This window comes from Lissotriton vulgaris, chromosome 5 (genome assembly GCF_964263255.1).
Source record: "Lissotriton vulgaris chromosome 5, aLisVul1.2, whole genome shotgun sequence".
NCBI classification, from domain to species: domain Eukaryota; kingdom Metazoa; phylum Chordata; class Amphibia; order Caudata; family Salamandridae; genus Lissotriton; species Lissotriton vulgaris.
The window spans coordinates 828,743,923-828,770,080 of NC_141693.1; the positions used below are offsets into that span (position 1 = coordinate 828,743,923).

The 26,158-nt window shown below is 43.6% G+C and overlaps 1 protein-coding gene across 1 annotated transcript in view; it reads right to left on the bottom strand.

The window, feature by feature from the left end:
* TLL2 (tolloid like 2) overlaps positions 1–26,158 on the bottom strand; it is a 2,097,051-nt gene that overhangs the window by 907,254 nt on the left and 1,163,639 nt on the right. The window contains exon 7 of the mRNA XM_086922321.1: positions 9,288–9,393. Within this exon, the coding sequence (XP_086778447.1) occupies positions 9,288–9,393 (106 nt within the window). The remainder of the gene's footprint in view (positions 1–9,287; positions 9,394–26,158) is intronic.

Sequence of the window (26,158 nt, forward strand, 5' to 3'; positions counted from 1 at the left end):
TACTACATTTTGTACCGATGCAACTATAACCTTTTTTATCTAGTGAGAACTTGAAAAGAGCAAATCCACTTATAAATCGGTATTATATTTACTCCAAAAAGTGCACAAAAACCAAACAACTCCCACAGGACGCCATTTAGTTTCTTGATGAGACCCTGTATTTGAACTGATAGCTAAGTATGTAAATGTGTTCCTTAAGCCATTTCTGGAAGGAGTCCCTTCACACTTTAGATACCACAAGATAATGGACTTGCTGCTATTGAATGTTTTTTTAACAAAAGATCTAGACCACATCAGGTCCCTACAAAATTCATCACAGACTTGGCAGGATTTGCCTCAAAAATAACTATTTTAAATGTGGTGATGCTTTTTTCTTCCAGAGCTAGCCATGTTGTATATGGTTAAATTTGAAGAGAATGTCATTTTTCAGGATAAACCAATCCCATTCATCTGATTTGAAAATGGGTACGATTTATTTATGACATCTTTTTCATTTGGTCAGATCAAGACGATACACTTCATCAATTCGATTGTTGGCTTTATGAAAGGATACCAGTCATTAAATTCAGTTTACATCAGGACTAAGCCAAGATTACATTTCTGGATGTAAAAGTGATTAGAGCAAATGGACAACTAATGACTACACTACATTCCAAACCAACATACAGAAATAAGGCCATACATTATTCAAGCCATTATCCTCGCAGTCTTCGTGACCACATGTAAGTTGGCCAGTTTTTAAGGATCAGGCCTAATTATTTCAGCAAACCAGATTACTTTTTTCATGCCAACAATTTGATTAATAAATTGAAGGACTGTGGATACCCAAGCAAATTGTTGAAGCCTTCGACGAAGAGAGCTTGGTTGACCCCACGGGAGAATCTTCTCCACAAAAAGGATCGACCAAAGTCAGAACAGCAAGTGCTTGTATCAACATATTGCACAAAAACTAAGCTTCAAAAAAATCATAAATCTGAACTGTCATTTCATTTCCAAATTGAACCAATCCTTTACAGATCTCTCTTTGTGCTAAAAAAGGAGCACAATATAAAAAAATGAAATACTTTGTGCTTCAATGTGGAATCTTGCACCTCTTGAAGGACATCACAGATGCGGAATGTGATTTGTTGCAAGCAGACGACTGCGGGCTCTTAATTCGTACATGAGAATATGCTTTGGAAACATGAAACATTTACGAATTGTAAATCCAAACATGTTGTCTATAAGGTGGTTTGTCCATGTGACAAACTATATATTGGTAAAACCAATCAAGTAGTACAACAGCAAATAATTCAACATAAATCAAGGGTTTGCAAGAAAGAACTAAGTGCTCCATTGGTCAACTACTGGATTACTCAAAAACATTCAGAAAATAATTTCAGTTGGACTGTGTTGTCAGCAATCTGTCAAGATCCTCCTGGTGGTGATCTGGAAAGACGGTTGTTATAGAGAGAAGCTCAGTGAAGTGAAGTGTGGCTCAATGGTTAGAGCGGCAGACCCTGATGCAGAGGTCTAGCCTGGGACCAGGGTTCAATTCCCCGCCTCGGCGGGTCTTGGGCTCAAAAATTCCACGGACCTGATAATTCTCGCCTCGGTGCCTATTCCAATCATGGAGTCCCACTCTGCAACTCTGGGCAATAGCTTGCTTAATCTCCATTACGGCCCCCACAACGCTAAGGATGCCTGGCCTCCACCTTGGGGGTGCCCAGGAGTGGACGCCTCACAGGGAAAGCCAGGATGGGTTCCACAGCGGTATTCGTACAAGCGCCTTGAGACCCTTGCGGGTGAGTAGTGCGCTATACAAGTATCAATTTACAATTTATATTTACATCTAACTGTGAAGGTTAATACAGCAATAGATGCTTTAAACGAAATGGAGCTTCAAAATGTATAAGTGATTAGAATATCAGATATCAGGATGGCACAGAGTCTCTTTTTCAATTTCAAAATATTGTTATCATTCAATAATACATCTTTGTCTTTGAACTACACAGATGGAGGAATTTGGTACACTTACCTCTGTATTTGGACAACACATTATCCTCTGCAGTATGCCAACACCTATTCGCGGCCGGTATGACTCGCTGGTGAGGGGGCACATGGGGAGAGGGTTGTGCGGGGGTTTAATTTAAAACAGTTACGTTAACTTACCTTTGCCGGCCCATCCCGTGTCATCGGACTGTGTCAACAGGAAGCAGCCACAGGCAACCTCATTCCCCTCCCCTAAACCAATCGCAATGCTGCAATGGCTGGCCTGTGATTTTCTGGGACACAGACCCCACAGGCGTCTAAGGGGAGGCCATTTTCTCTATGTAGGCTGCATGCAGCCTACATAGAGAAAATGCAGAGTGCGTATGACTGGCTTGGTCACCCCTGGGACCGACCAAACAATCAGCACCCACAACAGTGGGCAAGCCACTCATCCCCTGCCCTCCAGCAGGCCTGCCCACCCTCCTGCCCAAAACCAGACTCTGCCTTCTGCTTTCTCGCAGTGCGAGAAGCAGATTCATAAAATGGTATTTAGAATACCATTTTATATTTCTGCTTTTCGCACTGTGAGAGGGCAGTGGGGCACCGCTGCTCCACCAACATCGAGAAGCCGCCCCTGCCACCCCAAGTAATGTCAGATATTTCATCCACTAGTGCCTGCTCAGTCATTTATCTCATAATACCATGTGTATGTGAGGCCCAATGTGGCAACATACAAATGTAAAAAGGGCCATTATCAGCTGAGAGTACACTTACTCTGTCAATAAAGTGATTTAACAAAATAAACTTCAAATCCCATAATTCTTTGCCTACATGTTGATATACAAATGTTGAAAAACAACTTTGAAAAATTGAGCGCTAGTTGTTTTTGTTAATAAAGTCTTTTTACACAAAGTTTTTTCATACAAAACGAGATTGTGCACCAAAAATCGTCCTACCCGGCATCCGTACATAAGCACTCATGAACACACCCAATACTAATAGTCAATTTTAAATGTGTGTGGCACATCGAGCCTTTCGAGAAACGGAATGTTAAACTTCATCAGGGAGATTTTGAAAAAGGATTCTAAAAGAAGGTACGTGGTTAGCCTAACTCTTGTTAACGAAGACGTACTGACAGTGATTGTCACATCGCCAAGTATGGTGATGAGAGGCAGTTTTACGGGCTTCGGGTTATAAAAATATACCGAATAAACATTGTTGCAAATCAGGAGAGGAGGTAGTTTATTGTATCCGACTTCTGGGTTTCAGTAAAAATTTAAAAAATTGTGTCCATAGGCTAACCAGATGAGATTGCCTTTTGAATTTTACGCGTTCTTGATAGATGCAAATTTGATAACAAGCTTTTATTAATACAGATGTTTTGTTTAGGTATAGAATATGGATTGATTTCTCTGAAGTGGCAGCTTCCTTCAACGGAAATTTCCCCTTCGGAATAAAGTAGTCAAGGCTTTTAGAATTATTGTGAGTTTTTTAGCATATTTAAGTCGGTATTCTTTATACTTTTTCAGGAGGAACCCAATTTGAACAGTGGGTTTAGGAGAGTTTTAATTAGAACTAAGCCCCACAGTGAAAGTAGGGAATGCGAATGAGACAACGCAAGAAGTAATATGGTGTGAGAAAAGTTGTGTGTGTGTCATTGAGTTTGGTATGTGCAGAGAAAGGTAACAAATGATTTAACTTTCATTTTATTTTTCCAGTGCTCATATGTTTTAAGTCCTGAGGTGAACCCATAAAAAGAAAAGGGTTAGAAATGAGTCAGTACTTGGTTTTTATCAAACAAGTGCATTTAAAAAAATAAAATGTCTGGAGCTTGGAGTTTATATAATTTTTAGAGGTATGGGAGAAGTTAATTCTTCCTGAGCTCTGTAGAAGCACTGTTTGGACATGGCCCAGTTGGTTTGGAGCGACAAATTAACAAAAAGATATTAAGCTGCTGAAGGGCATGTTAAAAGTCAGAACTTGAGCAAAGAAAAGGAAATCTTTAAACTGCTTTTGTGTGTATAATTGTCTAAAAAATATTTTTTACATGTGTATTGTTTTGTATTGATGACTCACTTCAAAAGTTGGCATCAGAAATAAATATTGAGCCAACAGACCCAACTCTCCAGATGACTTCTGGACCTATGGGAGACTCAAAAGGAGGAATGCTCTGCTGTCCTACTGCAAGGAAGACTGCTCTGCTGCCCTACTGCAAGGAGAACTGCTCTGCTGCCCGGTGTCCCTGCTGCAAGAATGACTGCTATGCTGGCTGAGGAACAAGGGCTAGACCTGCACGTTGAACTGGGGACCACCAGAGTGACTACAAGGGCTAGCTAGCTGGCCTACCGTTCTGAGCTACGGGGACACAACAAGCTATGTGAACTCTGCACCTGGATTCTGCCAACAGTGAATCCTGAACCTCCCAAGCGGTGCCCCCAGTTCTGGACCCTAGCAAGTGGGAAATAAAGGTACTGTGCCAGCCAGGCTATGGTCCATATTGGAACTGACGAAGCCCAATGCAATTCGAAACAATCATCGCATATTCTCATCGGAATCGATGCAGCGTGACGCAATTCAACATGGGACATTGAAGCACTCACAGCTCCTCATTGCAACCAATGCTGTGCAACTCGACGCAGGATCTCATATCGCTCCTCGGAACTGATGCTGTGTGATATAATGCCTCACATCAAGGACCGAAGGTATTATTCTCAGCGGGCCTAACCTGGTCCCTGTACCTGGCATGCACTCCATTGTGAGCAGCAGGGCCGGACTGGGAACTACAACTGGCCCTGGCAAAGTGCTTGGCCGGCCCCCCCTCCCCACTCGGGGAGGGGGGGTGTTGGAGGTGCCGCCGAGCGCTTTGCCTGGGCCGGTTTTTGGACGATTTTGGTACAGGGCCGTAAAAACGGCCCCCAGGGGCCCAAAACCGGCCCCCATCCGTGTGCCGCACCGGGGGATTGCCCGTGCCCGCTATGGCCAGTCCAGGCCTGGTGAGCAGCCTGAACATCTTACTTTGAAGCAGTACGGCGTGACCAGATAACCATACTTGGCACGTTGTGCTTTTAGACATTTTTACTGAAGCCTTTAAAATAGAATATCTCCGATTCTACTGAATGGATTTTAATTATTTTGGTCAAATAATGTATTACATTGTACTCTATTTTCCAAATTGGTATAGGATTTTTCTTATGTTGTGTTTCCGATTTATTATTAAGTGATGCATAAATACTTTACAAATTGCCTCCAAGTTAAGCCCGACAGCCTGACTGAATGATCCCCTCCCGAATCCAGAAATACCATCACCCATGCACTCTTCGCAAGCAGACTTGCCTACGGAAACGCCCTCTTGCTGGAAATAACAAAACCCTACTACGCAAACTCCAGACCATGCAGAACACCGCTGCCAGACTCGTCCTCAGCATCCCATGACAGGATCACATCATTCAACACCTGTGTGACCTCCACTGGCTCTCTATCGAGAAGAGAGTAGCTTTCAAGCTACTCACCCACGTCTACAAATCCCTCCACAATACCGGACCAAAATACCTCAATGAAAGAGTCTCCTTCCACGTACCCAACAGAAACCTCTGGTCCGCCGACCTCACCCTAGCAGAAACCCCATGCATCACCAGAACCAGAGCGGGTGGAAGAGCCTTCTCCTACATCACAGCAAAGACCTGGAACGAGGTCCCGATCAACATCAGACGCTCCCCCACCCTACACACCTTCAGGAAGAGCCTCAAGACCTAGCTCTTCGACTGACTCAGAGCTGCTTCCCCTCCCCCAGCACCTTGAGACCCTCATGGGTGAGTAGCATGCTTAACAATTCCCTGATTGGTTGATTTGTGACAAGCTACCAGTGCAGTAAGCACTGGGTAATTTAGTGACCTTTTGTGCTTTACCCTGACAGGGATTGTGCTGCTTGGGATGGGCAGAAAGCCCCCTCAACCAGCAAACACAAAGAAATACCTAATGGCCGTTTCCCAGTGCAAATATGTAAAAGAGCACAGTTTACTTCATTTTCTAAGTTCACAGAGGAAAATAAATAAGAGCAACAAACCAGTAAAAGCACAGGGTCAGTCATCATTTTCATTTGGGGTGAGCTAACACTCGTCATGGACAAGAACGGAGTGATCTCACTTTTAGACCCATCAGCAACATTTGTCACAGTTCACCACGACATGTTACTAAACTCATCTAAGATGGGTTTCCTCCTTCCTCAGACAAAGATGAAGCGTAGTATACCTACCATCTTCCACATCAGCTTCTCATACACCTCACAGAGGTCCACATCGGGAAAAATCATATATCCCTATTATTCAACATATACCTAATTACCTTACCAGGACTGATTAGATCATTCATTTTCATCTGTTGAAGCTATGTAGCTGACACATACATAATTCTAGGAATGGATGGATCAGAAAAACACAACAACTCAAAACATGATAGCTGACTTAGCACCATAAATGCATTGATGATGAGTAATCAACGAAAGCACAACAATGCAAAGACAAAGATCATGACTTGTAGGCAGTGACAAAAATACCATACAGCCCAAGGATCTTGAGGCCGCTTCAGCAACACCAAGAGAAGTAAGAAACCTAGGGGTAACCATGGATTCAGACCAAGTCTCAAAACCACTTCAACAAGGTCACAAACACCACTTTCAACATAATGGAAACACTATGTGGCATATACCCATTCCTTGAATACTAACAAAAGCTATATGTTATCCTCACACATGGAATTTCCAACCTTGATTACGGCAACAACTCAGTTTGGTGCCCCCAGTTTTATTATATGCAAAATACAAATAATTTATAATGCTGCTGCAAGACTTTCTCTACCTGTAGCTAGAAAAGCAATAATAATGCCACTTTCCATAGCCCACAGGAACCCCCCCCCCCCCCCCCCCAAGGAAAAGGACCACTAGGTCCACAAGCTAAATTCAACTTATTCATACATACTAAATAGTGCACTGTGCTCCGGGCGTGCAACAAGGATCGTCATACCATCTTACAGTCCACATACAACATGGTTTTCTCAATACAAGCTCTGGAATTCAGTCCCAGCCAAGATTCAACGCATTCAGGAGCATGAACTTTCAAAAGAAAGTTGAAAACATTGCTATTTCCAAGATAACAACATCATGCCAATCCTGGGTTTTAACCCAGAATAATAGGTCCATGGATATGGAACACCACAACCAGCACAAAACCTTTTATATCCAGGTAAGTGATGAAGAGTTGACCCTTGTCCAGTTTGGGTATTATACAGTATTGTCAGTTCATATACAACGCTCTTGGTCTGTATTAGTACGAATACCATGATATACAAGCTAAATATATATACCTAATACTACTTCACTCTAGACAGTTGTGCTATGGGTCATGCCCTTCACCTTGTACTGTAACTGTCCACAGCAGTAAACTACCCATTATTAACTGAACAGACATGGAATAAATGAAGAGATCTGCAACATACTGCTGGCCAACAGAGGATTCTAATTTAGTCCACCACTGTAGGTTCCTATTAACTATATACTGTGACTGATTCTAGACATCTCCCTATGAGAGTCAGTTATGGGATGATAGTACCAGTTTATCTCAACGGATCTTCCCACCATCTCTTCATCCAAACTAAGCCTGCTCAGGAAAATCAACGTAAAATAAAATATCTCAAAATGGAAAACCCAGTGCAGTAACCAGTCTATTAAATACCTTAAAGTGGCTGTCTGAGATTCAAAGCTGCAGCTTAGTGAAACCCCCCAACTGCGCTCCTTTCTCTCACACCACTTCCACAATCACACTGCTAATCACTGAAATCCTAACACCATAACTGCACATTGATAGGCATCACACACGACAACAACTCCACACAGGATCAAAAAGCACAACATCCTCCAGCCACACACCCTATATGGTGTAGCTTGCTGCCCATGTACGCAAGAGCTTTAGCGCCCCTCTTAGTGGTAGTAAGTACTATATAATTGTTGCAATACATTACAATGTACATATATAGAATGGTACTGTGAGAAACCTCATAGTATATGTTATGAGAAGAGTAATAATGGTGCAAGCCATTATTCTTTCTCGTTTGGATTACGGAAATTCCCTATACCTGGGGGCTCCTATCTCCACCACTAGGAAACTCCAGACTACTCAAAATGCAGCTGCTCGCCTCCTCCTAGGCCTTAGCCGGCGAGAATCTGGCACAGCAGCTTTGAAGAAACTCCACTGGCTACCCATTAAGGCCAGAGTTCTGTTCAAATCTATGTGCATCATGCACAGGGCCATGTGGAAGACCGCTCCATCTATGATCTGTTCTCTGGCGACCCCTTATCTTCCTCATAGATCTCTGAGATCTAGTACAGCTTTCTTAGCCACAATAAACAAAACCAAACGTGCTAGATGGGGCGGGCGATCCTTTTCCTGGAATGCCGCCAAGGCTTGGAACTCCTTGCCTGGTACCCCTCGCAGTGAATCTAACCTGCTGAAATTCCGGAAGGATCTGAAAACTCTCCTTTTCACCTAACTTGGCTCTCTTAGCCCTCTCTTGATTCAGACAATACAGCGCTACGAGGCCTCTGGGTTGTTTGCGCTTAACAAGACACAATTAATAATAATAATAATAAGTAATAAGGGAGGTCATTAATGCAGTCACTATACTGTATGTTATAAGTTGTGCGAATGACTTTTTAAAGGGATCTCTTTTTCACCTTTTGGCCCAGTTGTGTTATTTTACAGTAATATAATTAGTGGTGAAACTACTTTCTAGCAGTTTGTGTGGCATTTTCAATGGGGCAACTGACTTTTAAAATAGTGTAAAATATATAAAGGCAATTTTTGTCATAATATGTTTAATTGAGTCACTGGTGCCAAACTTAACTACCAAGCCATCAAAAGTGGAAACTAAAAGTGAAAACCATTTTACTGATACTGCATTTACTTAAGTCGTGAGCAATAGATTTGCAATATCAAAAGTGAACCTTTAAGATCATTTACAGGGAGTTCTATATGTTTGAGTGATTTCATCTTTAGACTCAAGGAATACAATGTTATTTCATGCATTTAATTTGAATTCAGCCTTACTTATTCGTGTGCTGTCGATCTCATGGTTCCATATTAGTAAAATTTTCTTAAGAGCTGTTATACAATCTAATTATAAAATATACGTTAGTGTAGCGGTTGATTTAAAAGATTAGCATCCGTTCAAGTCATAAAATACTTACACATAAAGAATAAGTGTAGAAATCACGGGCAATAGCAAGCACTGTAAAGAACTTAAGAGACATAACCTTAGATTCCAACCTTGAGAAGGTGTTCCGGGCATAATGCATGATACTGTCGAAGTCGTACGTCTCTCCCAAAGAATTCACTTCACCAGGTTCCATTTTTAAAAAGTTGTACTCCTGACCTGTGGTAAAATACTTAGTTAAATTAACATGCTTTTTTCCAAAGTGTTGAAAAAATGCATAACAATTAAACGGTCTGTTTTACAAAACGAATCTGAGATCATTCAGAAAGACAGAGTAATTTACAAAGCTGGCAAGGAAGAAGACATAACAGTAGGTCACTTCGACTTATTGTGTCATAACTGGCTTAGTGAGTGAAGGATTGAACTATCATTGAGCACGGGGTCGCTCATAGTGGGTGCAAACTCAAACCTAACTATATGCAACCTACCCATCGTTTTGCGTTGCAACGTATCTTTAATTAGTCATATGCAAAATAAATATTCCTATAGGTATACAAAACCTCCTGCCTCGTGAACTTTTATGAGGCAGGCCGCATTTTGCGACACTACGAATGGATGCAAACACAATGATGGACAACAGCAGGGGACTGTGGACCTTCCGACCTTGGCATTCTCAGCATGTGAACATGTTTAGGTTGAGCATTCAAGACCTCTTGTATATAATTTAGTATATATACTTACAAGTGTGTGTACTTTGTGGGCTCCGGAGATCAGCCCTAGGACTTATCTGCTTCTGATTAGGGACTTTCTTTTCTGTTCAACTGCCTCTATTTAACTGTCTTGATAGAAAATGACCAGCAGAGGTCAGTAAAATATCAGAATTGCTTTCTGCTGAGGGACTTTCTTTTTTTATTTTTATGGCAACTGCCTCTATTTAACTTTCTAGATAGAAAACGAGCAGCAGAGATTAGTAAAACACCAGAATCACTTCAGCATTCTCTAGATTTCAGTCCATAGAAATGGTCTTCCACGAGCACCCGTCCACAATAATATTTTTTTTTGTATTTTCAGTGATATGACCATCGAAGGCCCTACTTTTATATTAAAAGCAGCGCTTTGGACTATACCATTTCCCGCTGAAAGGCAATATTTCTGTCCATGTGTTCCTATACCTGGCGTGTCACGCAGTTTGGTGCTTACTTTCCGTCCATGTTAACGAACAGTAGACGTTTCAGCACCCAGGCTAATGTGTTGCATAGCTAAATACATATAAGATCCCAAAGGTGAGACCGAATGCATTGCAAATGCTTGTTTTTTAAGCAGCCCAAGTCACCTAAAGGGTCACAGGCTTCCTTTAAAAAAAATAAAACGATCTGTCATGCTGGGATTAAATATGTTCCCTAAAGGGTGCTTCTGCACACCTTGCTTCATTTTTGCTCCCAGACGTGAAACCCTCTATTATACAACGCAGCTTGTCTTGGTGCAGGAGAGAGAGTTGTGGAAATCCAGCGAGGAAAGGGAGAAGAGGTGTCAAGGTGTACCTTTTTTTAACACCACCTGCTTAACAATTAGCCTAGGGCTGGGTTGCACAAGTGGACTTTCAAGGAAGGAGCACAGAACTATTGATACCACTGACTGCATCACAGTTAGCTTGGGGTGGATGTGCTTTTCATAGAGTCATAAGCAAATAAACACTACTCAGCAGGAAATGAAACAAAAAGAACTGCGTCCATTGACCTGGCAGGAGTGTGCCCCTTCATCCCTTGTTCAAACCATCAATGCTGCCATGTGGGGTGTGATGTATGACGTTACAACGCGAGTCAGTACAACATGTACCGTTACATCGCGGTTGTTACAATGACTGCGATGTCACCACGCTATGCCATTACAACGCACGTCTTTACATCAACTTGCACTAGATGGTGTGCTAACATTAGAAAAGTGTAATTTACTATTCCAACTCCAGTCCACTTAACAGTAGAAAATGTGTTGGGATAGTAAACTACACTATTTGTTATGTTAGCATTCCATCTATGCTTGTTGTCTTCTTAAGGAAGCATGATAGAAATGCTTCTCTTATGTTTTTAGATATATTTGTGTTTTAAAAAAAAGTATATTAAATGTATTCAAATTCAAACAAGCTTTAGTTGGTATAGAAGTATATAACCATAAAAGCATTCTACATATAAAAAAGACATTTTATCATATCATTTAAAAAAATACAATTAGTATCGCAAGTTTTCACTGGAGAGCATTTCATCATGAGTATAGACAGGGGTATCCTTGAATATTTGAAAATTAAACACAGTATGGATTATATAGAACTTCACAGGTCTCAAAAAAGTACATACAAATTGAGTTTAAACTTAAAAAATAGCAGCACATTATCTATAAAAACCTTCATAACAAGAATTACAGGTATACCCAATGCACTCAAAAGTAAAACATATGTAAGGTAACATTCAAACACATATACAATGTACAAAGCGACAGAGAGATGTAGGAATCTCCAGTGGGAGAGTGGTCCGATGGAGTCCTTTATTTACTACAACAGCCAGCCGACACATGTTTCATCGCTATTGCGAATCCTCAGGACTGGAAAAAGAAATAGATGACAATGGAGCATCTAATATGCGACTCATAGACATATAGATGCTGCAATACGAAATCTACAACAAATTCTCTTTGCTTCCGCTTATGTGAAACGTGAGCATATTGACATTGTTGTGGTCATGTGTAGCCCAACACATACGTGTCGAAAGTGCTTCTACGGCGTCGTCATATAGGAGTGCTGGTGACCAAGTGAGCATATGAGTCTGAGATAGGATCCATATATCCCTCTTAATTAGTGACAGTGTGCGGTTTGCCACTGTATAACGACAAATTGTATTAAATCTAAAATTACGAGTGCTATTCATTGTGTCCGACTCACTCACACTGCGTGCAGGGTGTGATGACGCAAAAACACATGACCGTTTCAATAAGATTGCACATACCTATATATGGCTGTGTTACACCAGAAGGTCTATCAACAAATGACAAAAGGGGAGGAACGACCCATCAATAAAATGTCATATGTGAAAAACTGGGGCAACAAGGAAAACATAGTCATACCAACAAAAAATATTCTGAAGCGCACCGCTCAGCTGGTGATACTTCCGACCCAGAAGGGCCCGTGACCATAGACGAAGCAATATCAAGGAAGAAGCTGCCGACCTTTAAAGGGGGCCAAACGACGAGGAACTTAAAACACTAGAAATCACCATTCATTTGAAACTAAAGTCTAAATCAGAGACAGCATCCACAAGATACTAGAGCCCACAGTGTAGACTTGCAAACAGGCCTGTACCAGAATAATTAAACGAGACATTTCAACACTCTAGACATCTTATGATCTTTAGATCGACTCCAAACGTAGGCGAGCTAGGAGGAATAGCGAGTTGCTATGACTCTACTGCACAAAACAAACTTGTCATCCAAGAATAGAGCCATGGCTTACCCCTATGTAAGGTCATTATCGGTTGTCCCGGTCTTGTGTATTGGATCCCAACGACAACTTCATGTAAGGCGTGTTCAAGCGTTAGTACATTTCAATTAAAGGTCTGTAGAATTCAAGGAGTATAAGTATAATTAGAATACCATGTGATGACCCCGCAGTTAGCCGGTTAAATATTATAATGGTAACTCTTTGCTCTCTTACCTCACAGGGCTTCACGCTACTATTATGTAACCACGAGTCGGGTACGACTCACTTTGTTTGAAGAGAAATGCCTAATTCTAGAAAAATAAGAGTAAGGGAGGATGTTATTAGTAAGTAAACATCATACTCCCATTAAGTAGACTGTCCATAGCTATGTAGTAAAGGGAGTCCAGGGGTAAAGAAAACAGCACTCACCAAGTATGCAGTGCAGCGTTGCCGCGTACTTCTCAGGGTTGTGTTCCAGGTTCGCACATGACCCGGAAGATCGGGGCTTTAAGTGGACGCGCTTCATAAACGTCATGTCTGGAGGACTAGAACACCGACAACTTTGAATATGCCGGACAAGTAGTGCGCCGGTTACGACGCTAGAAAACATAGTGGATAACTGGCTCTTGTGGCAATCTAGTGTGAGAGACAACCCGACGTCCCCAAAGTGTGATAAAAAAATATAAAAATATATAATCACGTAAAGAGTGGTACGCGGAACCCCAGGCTCGAAATATTGAGAGAGGAGTCTTAATAAACTGCCGCACTTATCGTAAGGCCATGACAGTGGATGTGTCTCGAGCGCTAAAAGGATCCATAAACTTTATATTAAGATTGGGTGTATTATAATAGATATGGAAAAGTATCCACTGTCGATATCAACGGCGATCAGAGTGCAGGGTAGTTACAAGATACCACACACGAGTGGTGAAGACAGTGAAGGTCCCACTCATACGTGACTTTGATACACATTTAGCATCGTACTCTATAGATTCATTACATTTGGAAGCATACAAAGAGTGGAAAAAACAGACAGGTTAATGTTTACAGTCAAACATTAATCCTTGTCAGGTTGTAATTAATCTTTTAAAAATTGTTACAACTTAAATGACTGAATAAATCATTAATGCAGTAGTGTTTGCAATATAAGGTAACTATGACATGTCCCTGTGCGGTCAAAGGAATAATCCTGCCTCAACCTATATATATTGAAAATAACATTAAGAAGTATTGTATTGTCACTATATACTGTTCAGAGCAACAACATTGCTGCTCTAAAACCGTTATTTATGTTCATTTGTATCATAGCTTCAATCCTGTGTGTGTAAATACATAGGATAACTGTAAACCAACACATTGTGTTACAATCTTGTCACTACTTCATCGATCCATCTTATTTTCTAGGTTATCTGTTTTGATATGACAATCAGTGAAGACTGTGAATCAAGAACCTATCCTTCAAGCAGAAAGGGTGATCACGGTTAGAGACCAGAAAAAACAGATAAAAATGAAAAGTGAAAATTTTGTACCCAGCCAAATATAACACAACGCATGATCCACATGGCTTCTGTGCGTCCTGAAGGACAGGATTACAGAACACATCAGAGCGATACACAAACGTGACCCCAAATATCCTGTAGCCTTACATGTGGCTGCCTGTCAGGATGGTAACAGTGATTTCTATGTAAGATTTTTCAGTATTGACATGCTTTCACAAGGAATCAGAGGGGGGAACCGAGAACTCAAACTACGACGCACAGAAGCCATGTGGATCATGCGCTTGAGTTCGGTCCAACATGGACTCAATTATGACCAGGAGATGCAGTATTTCTTGTAAGCATGAGCGAATTTTGCGGATCTCGCGTTCGCGAATTTTGCGGATTTGCGGATTCGCAATCCGCAAAATCCGCGAATTCCCGCGAATTTGCGGATTTTTTTTTTTTTTGTGTTCGCCCGTGTTTCTGCCAGTTCGCGAGGGTTTTGTACACTTTCGCAAATTGCGAACTTACCTGTCGGGTCGCAAGTTTCGCGAACTTGTTGTTTCTACGTGTCCAGCCTGTTTGGGACACTCTTCTTCATCACTGCCACTCTCTGTCACCACTGCCACTCTCTGACTACTCATGCCACCCTCTGGCCCACCCATGCCACCCTCTGTTTCATCACCACACCCTCTGGTTGTCCAGTGTACATTATTTTCGGCAAAGCAAAGCACACCTTCCCTGCCTCAAGTGACCTGAATTAATTTGGGGCTGATTCATGTGTCACAGAATATTTTTTTAGCTGGCACCTGCTTCCTTAGTGCGCCCTGATTAGTGATCTTTTGCACTTGCTAAGTGCTTTCATTGTTGCAAAATTAGTTACAACACCTGCCCTGCCCCAACTGACAATAATGAATTAGGGGCTGATTAATGGATTTTAACTTCCAGCCTGGCTCCTGCTTGTCTCCCTTAGCTGTAATTCAGGACCTTTGTGGCATATGTGTAACTATTCTGAGGTTCAGAGCAGGGTCACATAATAGTTTCAACTGGCAACTGAACTCTGGAGGGGCCCCTCAGGAAGCACTCCAGGAAATGGCTACTAATGATGAGCCTGAACTTTTGAACCTGGTAAGTAGTTACTTTCAGTTTTGCTAAGATCGTATTTCTGCAATTTTGCACTTATTCGCGGGGCGCGAACTCACGCGAACAGTGCGAGCAGTGCGAGCAAAATCCGCTGCTCGCGGATTTGCGGATTTTGCGGGAAATTCGCAAATCTCGCGGATTGCGGATTTCCCGAAAATCCGCAAAATCCGCGAGCGGAACGGATTTTCCGCCCACGCCTAATTTCTTGGGTGACTGAGATCACATGTGTACATTGCGTTATATTTGGCTGGGTACAAAATTTTCACTTTTCATTTTTATCTGTTTTTTCTGGTCTCTAACCGTGATCACCCTTTCTGCTTGAAGGATAGGTTCTTGATTCACTGTCCTCACTGATTGTCATATCAAAACAGATACCCTAGAAAATAAGATGGATCGATGAAGTAGTGACAAGATTCTAACACAATGTGTTGGTTTACAGTTATCCTATGTATTTACACACACAGGATTGAAGCTATGATACAAATGAACATAAATAACGGTTTTAGAGCAGCAATGTTGTTGCTCTGAACAGTATATAGTGACAATACAATACTTCTTAATGTTATTTTCAATGTATATACGTTGAGGCAGGATTATTCCTTTGACCGTATACAGGGACTTGTCATAGTTACCTTATATAATATTGCAAACACTACTGTATTAATGATTTATTCAGTCATTTAAGTTGTGACAATTGTTAAAGGATTAATTACAACCTGACAAGAATTAATGTTTAACTGTAAACATTGACCTGTCTGTTTTTTCCACTCTTTGCATGCTTCCAAATGTAATGAATCTATAGAGTACGATGCTAAATGTGTATCAAACTCACGTATGAGTGGGACCTTCACTGCGTCTTCACCACTCGCGTGTGGTATCTTGTAACTACCCTGCACTCTGATCGCCGTTGATAGCGACAGTGGATACTTTTCCATATCTATTATAATACACCCAATCTTAATATAAAGTTTATGGATCCTTTTAGAGCTCGAGACACATCCACTGTCATGGCCTTACGATATGCGCAGCAGTTTATTAAGGCTCCTCTCTCAATATTTCGAGCGTGGGGTTCCGCGTACCACTCTTTCCATGATTATATATTTTTATATTTTTTTATCAGAATTTGGGGACGTCGGGTTGTCTCTCACACTAGATTGCCACAAGAGCCAGTTATCCACTATGTTTTCTAGCGTCGTAACCTGTACACGGCGCACTACTTGTCCGGCATATTCAAAGTTGTCGGTGTTCTAGTCCTCCAGACATGACGTTTATGAAGCGTGTCCACTTAAAGCCCCGACTTCCGGGTCACGTGCGAACCAGGAACACAACCCTGAGAAGTAAGCGGCAACGCTGCACTGCCTACTTGGTGAGTGCTGTTTTCTTTACCCCTGGACTCCCTTTACTACATAGCTATGGACAGTCTACTTAATGGGAGTATGATGTTTACTTCCTAATAACATCCTCCCTTACTCTTATTTTTCTAGAATTGGGCATTTCTCTTCACACGAAGTGAGTCGTACCCGACTCAGGGCTACATAATAGTAGCGTGAAGCCCCGTGAGGTAAGAGAGCAAAGAGTTACCATTATAATATTTAACCGGCTAACTGCGGGGTCATCACATGGTATTCTAATTATCCTTATACTCCTTGAATTCTACAGACCTTTCATTGAAATGTACTAACGCTCGAACACGCCTTACATGAAGTTGTCGTTGGGATCTGTTGGACTTGGCCCTTAAGGCAGGTTCACCACTAATCTTTTTGCTTTAGATCTGTGATCTGTATGGATGATTTTCTGGTCTGTGCGCACTTTTTCCCTGTGTCCCAGAGTAAAGTGCGTGCATGTAGTTAGGCTGGCCTGCTCTCCCATAGGGATGCATGGGGAATGTCTGTGTCCCTAGTAGTTCCGGATGCGTGGGGAGTGCATGCTCGAATTTGGTATGTGCGAGCTCGTGAGAATGAATGCTTCGCAACAGTGAATGTGGCATGTGTGTGTCATGTGTAGAAATGCCACTTCTAGGACTTGGCATATTACTGTAAAATATGCCTGCCGTGTGATTGGCTGGAGCTGGCTGGTGAGCCTGGCTCCAGGAAGGCTGGATGGGTCTGCCCGGTGGTGAGTGTGAGATTAGCATGTTGATGGCTTGGGAGGAGTGCACCTGGTCCCTGATGGGCCTGGACTTTCCCCACACAATGCTGGCTCCACCCCCTGTAGTGCGACTGATGTCCCTAGCCCTGCCAGTGAATGAAATGGGTGGTTGAGCTATCAAGGGTACTTCAAAACCAGCTGCAACTGGTTTCCCCCCCACCCTGCACCATGAGACAAAGGGAATTTACTGTATAAGAAGGGGCTGTGTCCCCATACAATTTGGTTCTGCTTGTGGATCTTTGCCAGAGGGGGCTGCTGCTGCTGCTTGGGCCAGAAGGACCGCCACTTGGCTTGTCTCCATGCCTGGAGACCCAGTGTGCTGGCTCTGGCCCTGCCTTGCCCCCCTGCCTGCCTCCAGACCCTGCTAGAGCTTTGCTTTGGACCCCTAGCGCTGTGGGAGCTGGATTCTGTCCTCTAGCGCTGGGGAGCGCTTTATTTGACCTTCACAGCTGCCCACGCCGCATTTGTGCCGTGTGCTTTGTCCCTGAGCGCTGGAGAGCGCTCTTTGTGCAGCCGGTGCCCACCCGGCATCTGCCCGTTTTGTGTTGCCGATTTCCGGCATAGCGAGTGCCCACCTCGCTTTATATTTTATTTTAAAAGCCGGTGCCCACCCGGCATTGCCCCGTTCTTGGATTTTTAACTATCACAAGGGAGCCCACTCCTCGGATACTGAGAGCCAGCCTGCCTGTCTAAAACGGGCCACCGCGCTGCCCGCGACGACCCGGAAGTATTGGGCCGACTGGCCAATCACAGCGCGGCCCCTAGGAGGCCGACCGGAAGTCCCGCCCTCAGCGCCGCAGCGCGAGCAGTAGTCTTCACCGGTCCCCCGTGTGCAGAGGGAGACCGGCAGCCTTCCCCCGCCGCTGCCGAGGAGCAGAGAGCCGGTGAGCGGAGCGCTAACGTGCAGAACCGGGGAGGAGGGCGTCGGGGCACATTGCCGGTGCCCACCTCTCCCCGTCAGTGTAAAGAGCCGGCGAGGCTCTTGGGGGCCTTCCTGTTTGCGAGCCTTGCAAGGCTCAGTTGGCTATTTGATTTCCGAGACTGAGAGGCTCCGTGGGGCATTATTTAAGTTTGAGTCCCCCGTGAGGGACTCCAACGTTCCGCCCTAATTATACTTACGAGCCCCGAGGCTCGAGGGGGGCATTTGTTTTAAGAGCCCACGAGGCTCCTGGGCCCCATTGTCCTTTTAAGCCCCAAGAGACTCGAGGGGCCAGATCCTTGAGCTGAGAGACGCTCTGGGGGCATTTCATTTGTTTAGAGCGCTGAAGCTCGTAGGTGCCAGTCACCTGTGTTCTTGAGCCCACGTGGCTCCAACGTTTGCCCAGCTGTGTTTCACAACTGTCCAGCACTTAGTGGACAGTTGCTACGTTTAGGCTTGTGGTTTGTGCTGCCTGCGCAGACCCCCTGACGTTGACTCAGGGCATTCAGCCCCTTGCGAGGCCAGTTGGCCTGAGGGACAATTCTAGTGGTGTGCTATGTGCACCCTGCACATTGTAATTTACTGGTGTATGTGATTCTTGCGCAAATGTTCTAACCTGCACCTCTGAATGTGTTTAATGCCTCATGTGCAATTGTTTATGTCCCATTACCTTTGCTAAAAGTGACCTGCTTAGGTATTTTATGTTTATCCCCTTTGCTAAATGTGACCTGCTTAGAGGATTGTTGATGTCCCATTACCTTTGCTAAAAGTGACCTGCTTAGGTATTTTATGTTTATCCCCTTTGCTAAATGTGACCTGCTTAGAGGATTGTTGATCTCCCATTACCTTTGCTAAAAGTGACCTGCTTAGGTATTTTATTTTTATCTCCTTTGCTAACTGTGACCTGCTTAGGTGATTGTTTAGGTTTCCTTCCCTTTGCTAAAAGTGACCTGCTTAGATGATGGTATTCCTTCCTTAGGTCCTGATGATAAGGTCCTAGTTCCCTGTGTGATTTTCCTACAGTGTTTAGGGTTGCGTAGGAGGTATTTACTCTCTACCAGTGATTACTGGTTGTGTGCTACATGTACTATTTTGGTGCTAATCATTATATGTTTATGTGCTAAGTGTATACCTACAAGTTTTATTTCTAACAAGTGCCTACCCCTGACAGTGGTCCATGTGGCCCTGTCCTGTACATAATCCCTTGTAAATTCTGCCCGTGCCTGCTGGCACATTGTAACGTTTGTGTGTTATCTAATGTGTTTTTACTATAATACAAAGGCTATTTTTTTTATATAACCTTGTGTGGAGTTTCCTTTGTGGTGGGCCTTGGGTGTTGTTGCTGGGGTGCGTGCGCAAATACTTAACTCATACCGCCTCCAAGTTTAGCCTTGCTGCTCGCACAGTGAGGCAATGGAGATGCGGTTTAAGCCCTAACGCGAGTCTTGAACGCCGTGGAAAATCGCTGCACAGTTTGGAAGCAGCTAAGGTCCGTAACTGGGGCCGATGTTCATGCCTCTTACCTGCCGCGGACTGCTGGGACGGCTCCTGCGGGAACTGATGCTGGTGATGAACGATCTCAGCTGCAGAGCTTGACGAGGAACGGAGGGGCGGGGCAAAGAGCCGCGGAGTCTGCGGAGTCTGCGGAGCCTGCGTAGTACGCGGATTCGGCTGGAACTGTCGGCAGAGCTGGTACGACTGGAACGAGGCGAGCGAGGCACACAGAACTGGCGGCACGGAGATAGAGAGAGGAGGAGAAGGGGAGCCATGGCGCCCAAGGTGAACGCAAACGCCAAAGCGGCAGCATTGAAGAGCAAAGTAGCCGCTGAGGCTGCAGCAGAAGCGGAGGAAGCAGACAAACAAGAAAAAAAGCAGACACCCCCGGTAAGAAAACAGCAGAAAAAGGCAGCCAAGGTTAAACTGACTAATACCCCAATTGCGGACATTTTATCTAAAATCAGCAAAGAGAAAGGGAAAGAGAAAGGCTCAAAAGCTAACGTGCCACTTAATGAGGGGGTCCAGGCTGAGGTCCAGGCTGAGGTCCCAGCAGAGGTCCAGGCTGAAGCGACCGAAGAGAAAGAAGAGAGGAAAGACCAAGATAAAGCATGTATTACTCTACCGGACGAGACAATTGTCCTCCCTCAGAGCACAGAAGGGGCAAATGGTCAGGGCGTTTGTGAGGCAGCATTAAGTATAGATATAGACACAGACACAGATACAGCTAATCCCGTCAGCACAGCAACTGTTGGCCCCGACAATTCAGCCAGGGTGGATCTGGATAGGACCCAGGCAGGGGCGTGAGAGACGGATACGGCAAACAATGCAATTCCCCCCGAAAATGATAAATCGAAGGATAAGGCCCCGAGCGAATGCTTCTTCTCGGTCTCAGAAGGTGACGAATGGTCGGAAAACGATGATGAGGACAACAGCTCCGTGCAGGGAGACTGTAACCTGGAGTCAGAAAGTGAGCCAGAGCATGATTTACCGGCAACGGCGGTGAAACTACCAGCAGGGATGAAAGAGCAAGAGCTCAGCTGGGAACATTCCTCAGCCATGCCGCTGCTGGGGAGTCCTTGTGGGGAAGCTGCTCAGATGTCTCTTCTCGAGGTTATCCAGCAGTAGATTATTGCTCATAGAGAAGAGACCCGCCAGGACAGTCGCAAGGCACATGCCGCCGTTAAAAAGATGCAAGGCATTGTGAGGAAACTGTCCAAAGCCTGTGTTAACCTGGGGGATCGAATATCAAACCTCGAGGAGAGAGTTGTCTCAACGGAGATGGAGGCGGCAGCCGCGACAAGTAAGGTGGACGCTCAAAGCTCACAAGTAATTGATATCCAGTGGAAACTGGAATACATGGAAAATCCACTGAGGTGTAGCAACCTTCGAATCTTAGGTATTCCGGAGGGAGTTGAAGGAGCCGATGTAAGAGCTTATGTTATCAAGCTCTTTGAGCGAGCGTTTCCCGAAATCGCAGGCTGGAACTGGGCAACCGAAATCCAGAGGGCCCAACGTACCCCTTTCAGACTGAACAGGAACACAAAGGAAGGGGATAAACCCAGAGCAATATTAATATTCTTGGGCAACTTTGTACTGAGGCAGGCGATTGCATAAAGAGCAAGACCGGATGCGAAGAAAGTTATTGAAGGAGTGGCTTTCTTTGTTCGCCCCAACTTCTGTCACGTAACTGTTGAGAGACAATGGAGGTTGAGGCAACTGCTAAAGCCGTTTCAAGATAAAAAGATGCAGGCACACTTGATCAACCTGGCTCAACTAAAAATAATCAATGGAGGGAGAACATTATACTTTGCCTCTGAAGTCAAAGCTAAAGAGTACTTGGATTCTCAAGAGAAATAACACTAATACTAAAACTGATTAATGAACCTCTTGTCCTATGTGGAATTTATGAATGCCCTAAATGTCATAGTTAGATGAGGGGTACTGAATAAGGCCGGAAATTGCAATGAATCGGTGGCATTGGGGTATTTAGTGGGCTATAAGGTATATGTAGGGTGTTGTTATTGAGTTTTTCTTTTTCTATTTATCTCCATTGCTTCAACTGCCATCCATCACGAACACAGACCACGTCTGAGCGCCTTACGTGAGAGGGTGCTGGGGTGGGTAGGGAGGGGGGTACCGGCTGGGAGGGATGGGTCAGGGAGCGGGGGGCCTAAAAGAGAGGGGGGGAGGTGGGGAGAGCTGGGGGGCAAAGGGGAAAAATAAAAAAATGAGATGATTTGGTGCTATGAGGTTTTTTGTTTTGTTCAGCTGGTTCTTTCAATGGCAATGGATAATATCAGTGAGGTTGTTTCTTTTGGTTGGGAAAGCTCAGTCTCTTATTATGCCACACATTAGAATCTGCTCAATCAACATGGGTGGATTAAACAATGGGAGGAAACGCCAAAGGCTTGGTCACTTCATCAAATATAACAATATCGATATCTTATGTCTCCAAGAGACCCACATTCCCTGGGCGAAAAGGAACCTAATGAATATCACAGGCTTTGATCTACTTGCCTGCTCCTCACAAACCTCCACAGTTAGGGGGGTTGCCTTACTGGCCAAACAAACTCTAGGAGGGATGAAGAGATCCAAGGCTGATAGCTGGGGGAGATGGGTAATAGCGGAGTTGAGCTTGGGTTATACGATGTGCATAGTGTATGGTTCAAATCATGATGACCCTTAGGTTTATTATGTATTAGAGGAAGAGCTAGCTAGTTGGTCAACACCTATTATATTGTGTGGTGACTTGAATATCTCGGTTGATTGGAACAGGGTAGGTGGGTATTCAGGACGAAAACCCAGAGTATACCGGGCTCTGGATTCACTTATGAAATCACACGGACTGAAGGATGTCTGGGGCTCTAAGGAGCCTTTAAATCCAGGTTTTACATACTTTTCATACCCATGCCAGAAATATTCTAAGCTACACTATTTTTTGATAACCTTCACAGAACTTAACAAGGCACATATTATGAAGTTACCGAAAGTAATTTCAGATCACAACCCGGTGATTCTATCCCTAGAAGTAGATAAGGCAGAAAGAGAACACACAATCTGGACGTTCGAGAGGAAGCTCTTATCCGATAAAAGGTTTGTGGAACATATTAGACCATGGGCAAAAGAATTTTATGATATGAATCGTTATAGCACATCCCAAAATGGAGTCTAGGAAGCATTTAAGGCCTCCCTAAGGGGTGAATCTATAAGCTGCGCAGCTAGGCTAAGGAGAGAGGATAAGAGGGAGGTGGAGAATAGGATCAGGGATTTGGTGGTGGCAGAAGAACTGCATATTAAAGATATCGTCCAGGGGGTAGATGGACAGGTGAGCCTAAACAGAATTGTCACTATTAAAGTGGATCTTCAGGGAATAATCACTCAGAAAGAGGTCAGAGAATACCAGTCTTCCAAGGCAAAGCGTTATGAAACGGGCGAGCAGGTGGGGAGGGCACTGGCACTCCGGATCAGGCAATAGAGGTCAAAAAACATAATTTCTACCATACAAGAGGACGGTATCGATTATACAGTGCCGAAGGATATATTAAGAGTCTTTAAGACCTTTTACCAAAAACTGTATGATGAGGAAGATATGGTGCCTGATCAGAACCCAGATATTGATGATGCTGGCCCTGTGCTAGACAATCATAGCAGTGATCTACTGGACAGAGACCTGACCCTGACTGAAGTAAGGATGGCCTTACGGGAGCTAGCAGCCGGTAAGGCTGCAGGCCCAGACGGGATCCCCCTAGAAGTCTACAAATGCCTAGAAAAAGAGATCACTCCAATCCTTCTAGATTTATTTAATGGTATTGTTTATACAGGCGTAATCCCAGACTCTTGGAAAGAGACTAATATCGTTATATTTCAAATTCAATTCAAAATATCTTTATTCGATTGTTTCGATGCAATCATAAAAGTACAGATAAAATAGCATAAATACATAGTTTTATAAAAATACACATATTCATTATATTTATTTTAAAAACAACAATAAAATTGCGATACCAGTTTCATTTATAAAGTGCAAGTTAAGTGTCCCTACGTTTTCTGATAGTTATAGCATTTTTTAGAAACAAAGTTGATCTTGCTACAGATACATGATTATCTAGGGCTTGAATACTAATCATCGCCGCATGACAATGGCAAAGTCCTAGTTCTCTTAAAAAAGGCAATAAAACAATTTCCCTCATTTCATCATAGAATTTACAAAAAAGAAAGAAAAACATGAATGGTACTCTGGGGGGAGATGTTATCGCGGGGACAGAAAGGTAGCTCATGTGACCAATTATTGACTGTAGGAAAGCTCACCAATCTATGGAAAATTTTAAATCTAAACCGTGTGAGCAGAAAACGGTCAAATTTGTTTGTTACATGGATTAAATAGGGTTGAATCTTAAAAGTTGCTAAAACCAGTTGGTGCTGCTGGATAGAGGATTTTAGGACCTCTGCAGCAGTCCTATTGGAGTCCAAAAGAGCGAAACACTCTTTCTTCAGATTTTTTCGTGGAATTGCTGAAATATCAGAGGGGTTCAGTAAGTATTCTTCTCTTCCAATGTCTTTAAGAAAGTTAAAAACATACTTCACCCATGGGATTTTTGTGGCACCGTCCAATTTCAAAATATCTGTCAGGACATCTCTGTTTAAATGTGTCGCTTCTTGAGTCCAGACTCTATGCCATAGTAGAACTGGCTCTATTTTGATAAGGTCAGTAATATAAGATAAGCCAAGTTCTGAATGACAATTGAAATTAGATGAGCTTTTGGGAAGTGCCAGTATGTATTTTAAGAAAGAATTTTCAAGAACTTGTATGGGTGCGGGGTTAGCAAGACCCCAGACCCCACTGCCATAAATAGTGCCAGCTACACACTTAGCTTTGTAGATTTTAGTTAATTCCACAGGGGGTCGAGTTCCCAACTTACTGGAAAAGATTTTAAGAGCAGCAGTAGATCTTGAGTGCTCAAGCTTTTTAACAGAAATAGCTTGAGACCATATTTAATTTTGAGAAAAATTTATCCCAAGATAGGAAAAGTGTTTAGCAGACTCCAATTTTTGCCCTTCTATGAAGATTGGTCTCTTGGATGTGTTTTGCTTACCACAATACATAGTGAATGTCTTGGATGTGTTGACTTTCAGGCCCAACTCTTTCATAAAGCAGCAGAAACTATCGACCACGTGCTGTAGGCCCACATGAGTACGTGACATGAGTACAGCGTCGTCAGCGTACAAAAGTGCTGGTATTAGGCGGCCGCCTACGAAGGGAGGATCCGAACTATCTTTGCACAAGACACCTTCCAACCCATTAATATACAAGTTAAAAAGGAAGGGAGCCAGGACACAACCTTGCCTGACCCCGCTCCTGATGGGTATTGTGTCAGTGCGCTTTCCGTTTAGGCCAAAACGTACACGGGCCGTTGCGTTGTTGTAAAAACGTTTAAGATAATAAATAATACTAGATTCAACCCCAAGATGTTCCAGTATAGACCAGAGTTTGGAATGTACCACACAATCAAAAGCGGCCGAGAGATCCACAAAGGCCAGGAATAGGTTACCCTGTTTTGCCCTTGTGTATTTCCCGACCAACATTTCATAAAAAGGGCAAACCCAAAGACAACCCAGGGTCATATCGATCAATTTCGCTTATTAACGTGGACACAATATTATATTCTAAGATCTGGGCGAAGAGACTGGGGGGGATCATTGGCCGACTCATCTCTCCATGGCAGCATGGCTTCGTGCCGGGCAGGGGCACAACGGATTATACCAGACGGGCCATCGCATTATTTGACGCCCATGCTGCCATGGGGTGGGGGGATGGCCATGATCCTCCTCGACGTGGAGAAAGCGTTCGACCGCATGGTCTGGAAGTTTATGTGGGATATCCTAGATGGCAGGGGTTTCGGGAATAAAAGCATAAGAGCCATTAAGGCGATGTATAGTGATCCGGTGGCGAGGGTTACGGTCATGGGCCAGCGATCAGATGAAATATTAATAAGAAGGGGCACCCGCCAAGGTTGTCCGTGCTCCCCAATTTTGTTCTCTTTATACATCGACCCGCTCATCCAGAAAATTCTAGCCTCAGAACTGATTAATCCAGTGATGCTTAATGGTCATTCCACTAAACTGTTAGCATATGCGGACGAATTGGCAATAATAACAACGGATCCTCATCAATCTATGATAGAGCTGTGTCAACTGGCCAAGGAGTTCGGGCGGCGATCTGGGTATCCCTTGAATGAAGAAAAAACTCAGATAATTTGCACAAACAATATCAATAGGACAGACCAAAGATTTGTAGATTCAGCCGTGTATCTGGGGGTAAGGATGAATGCCAAT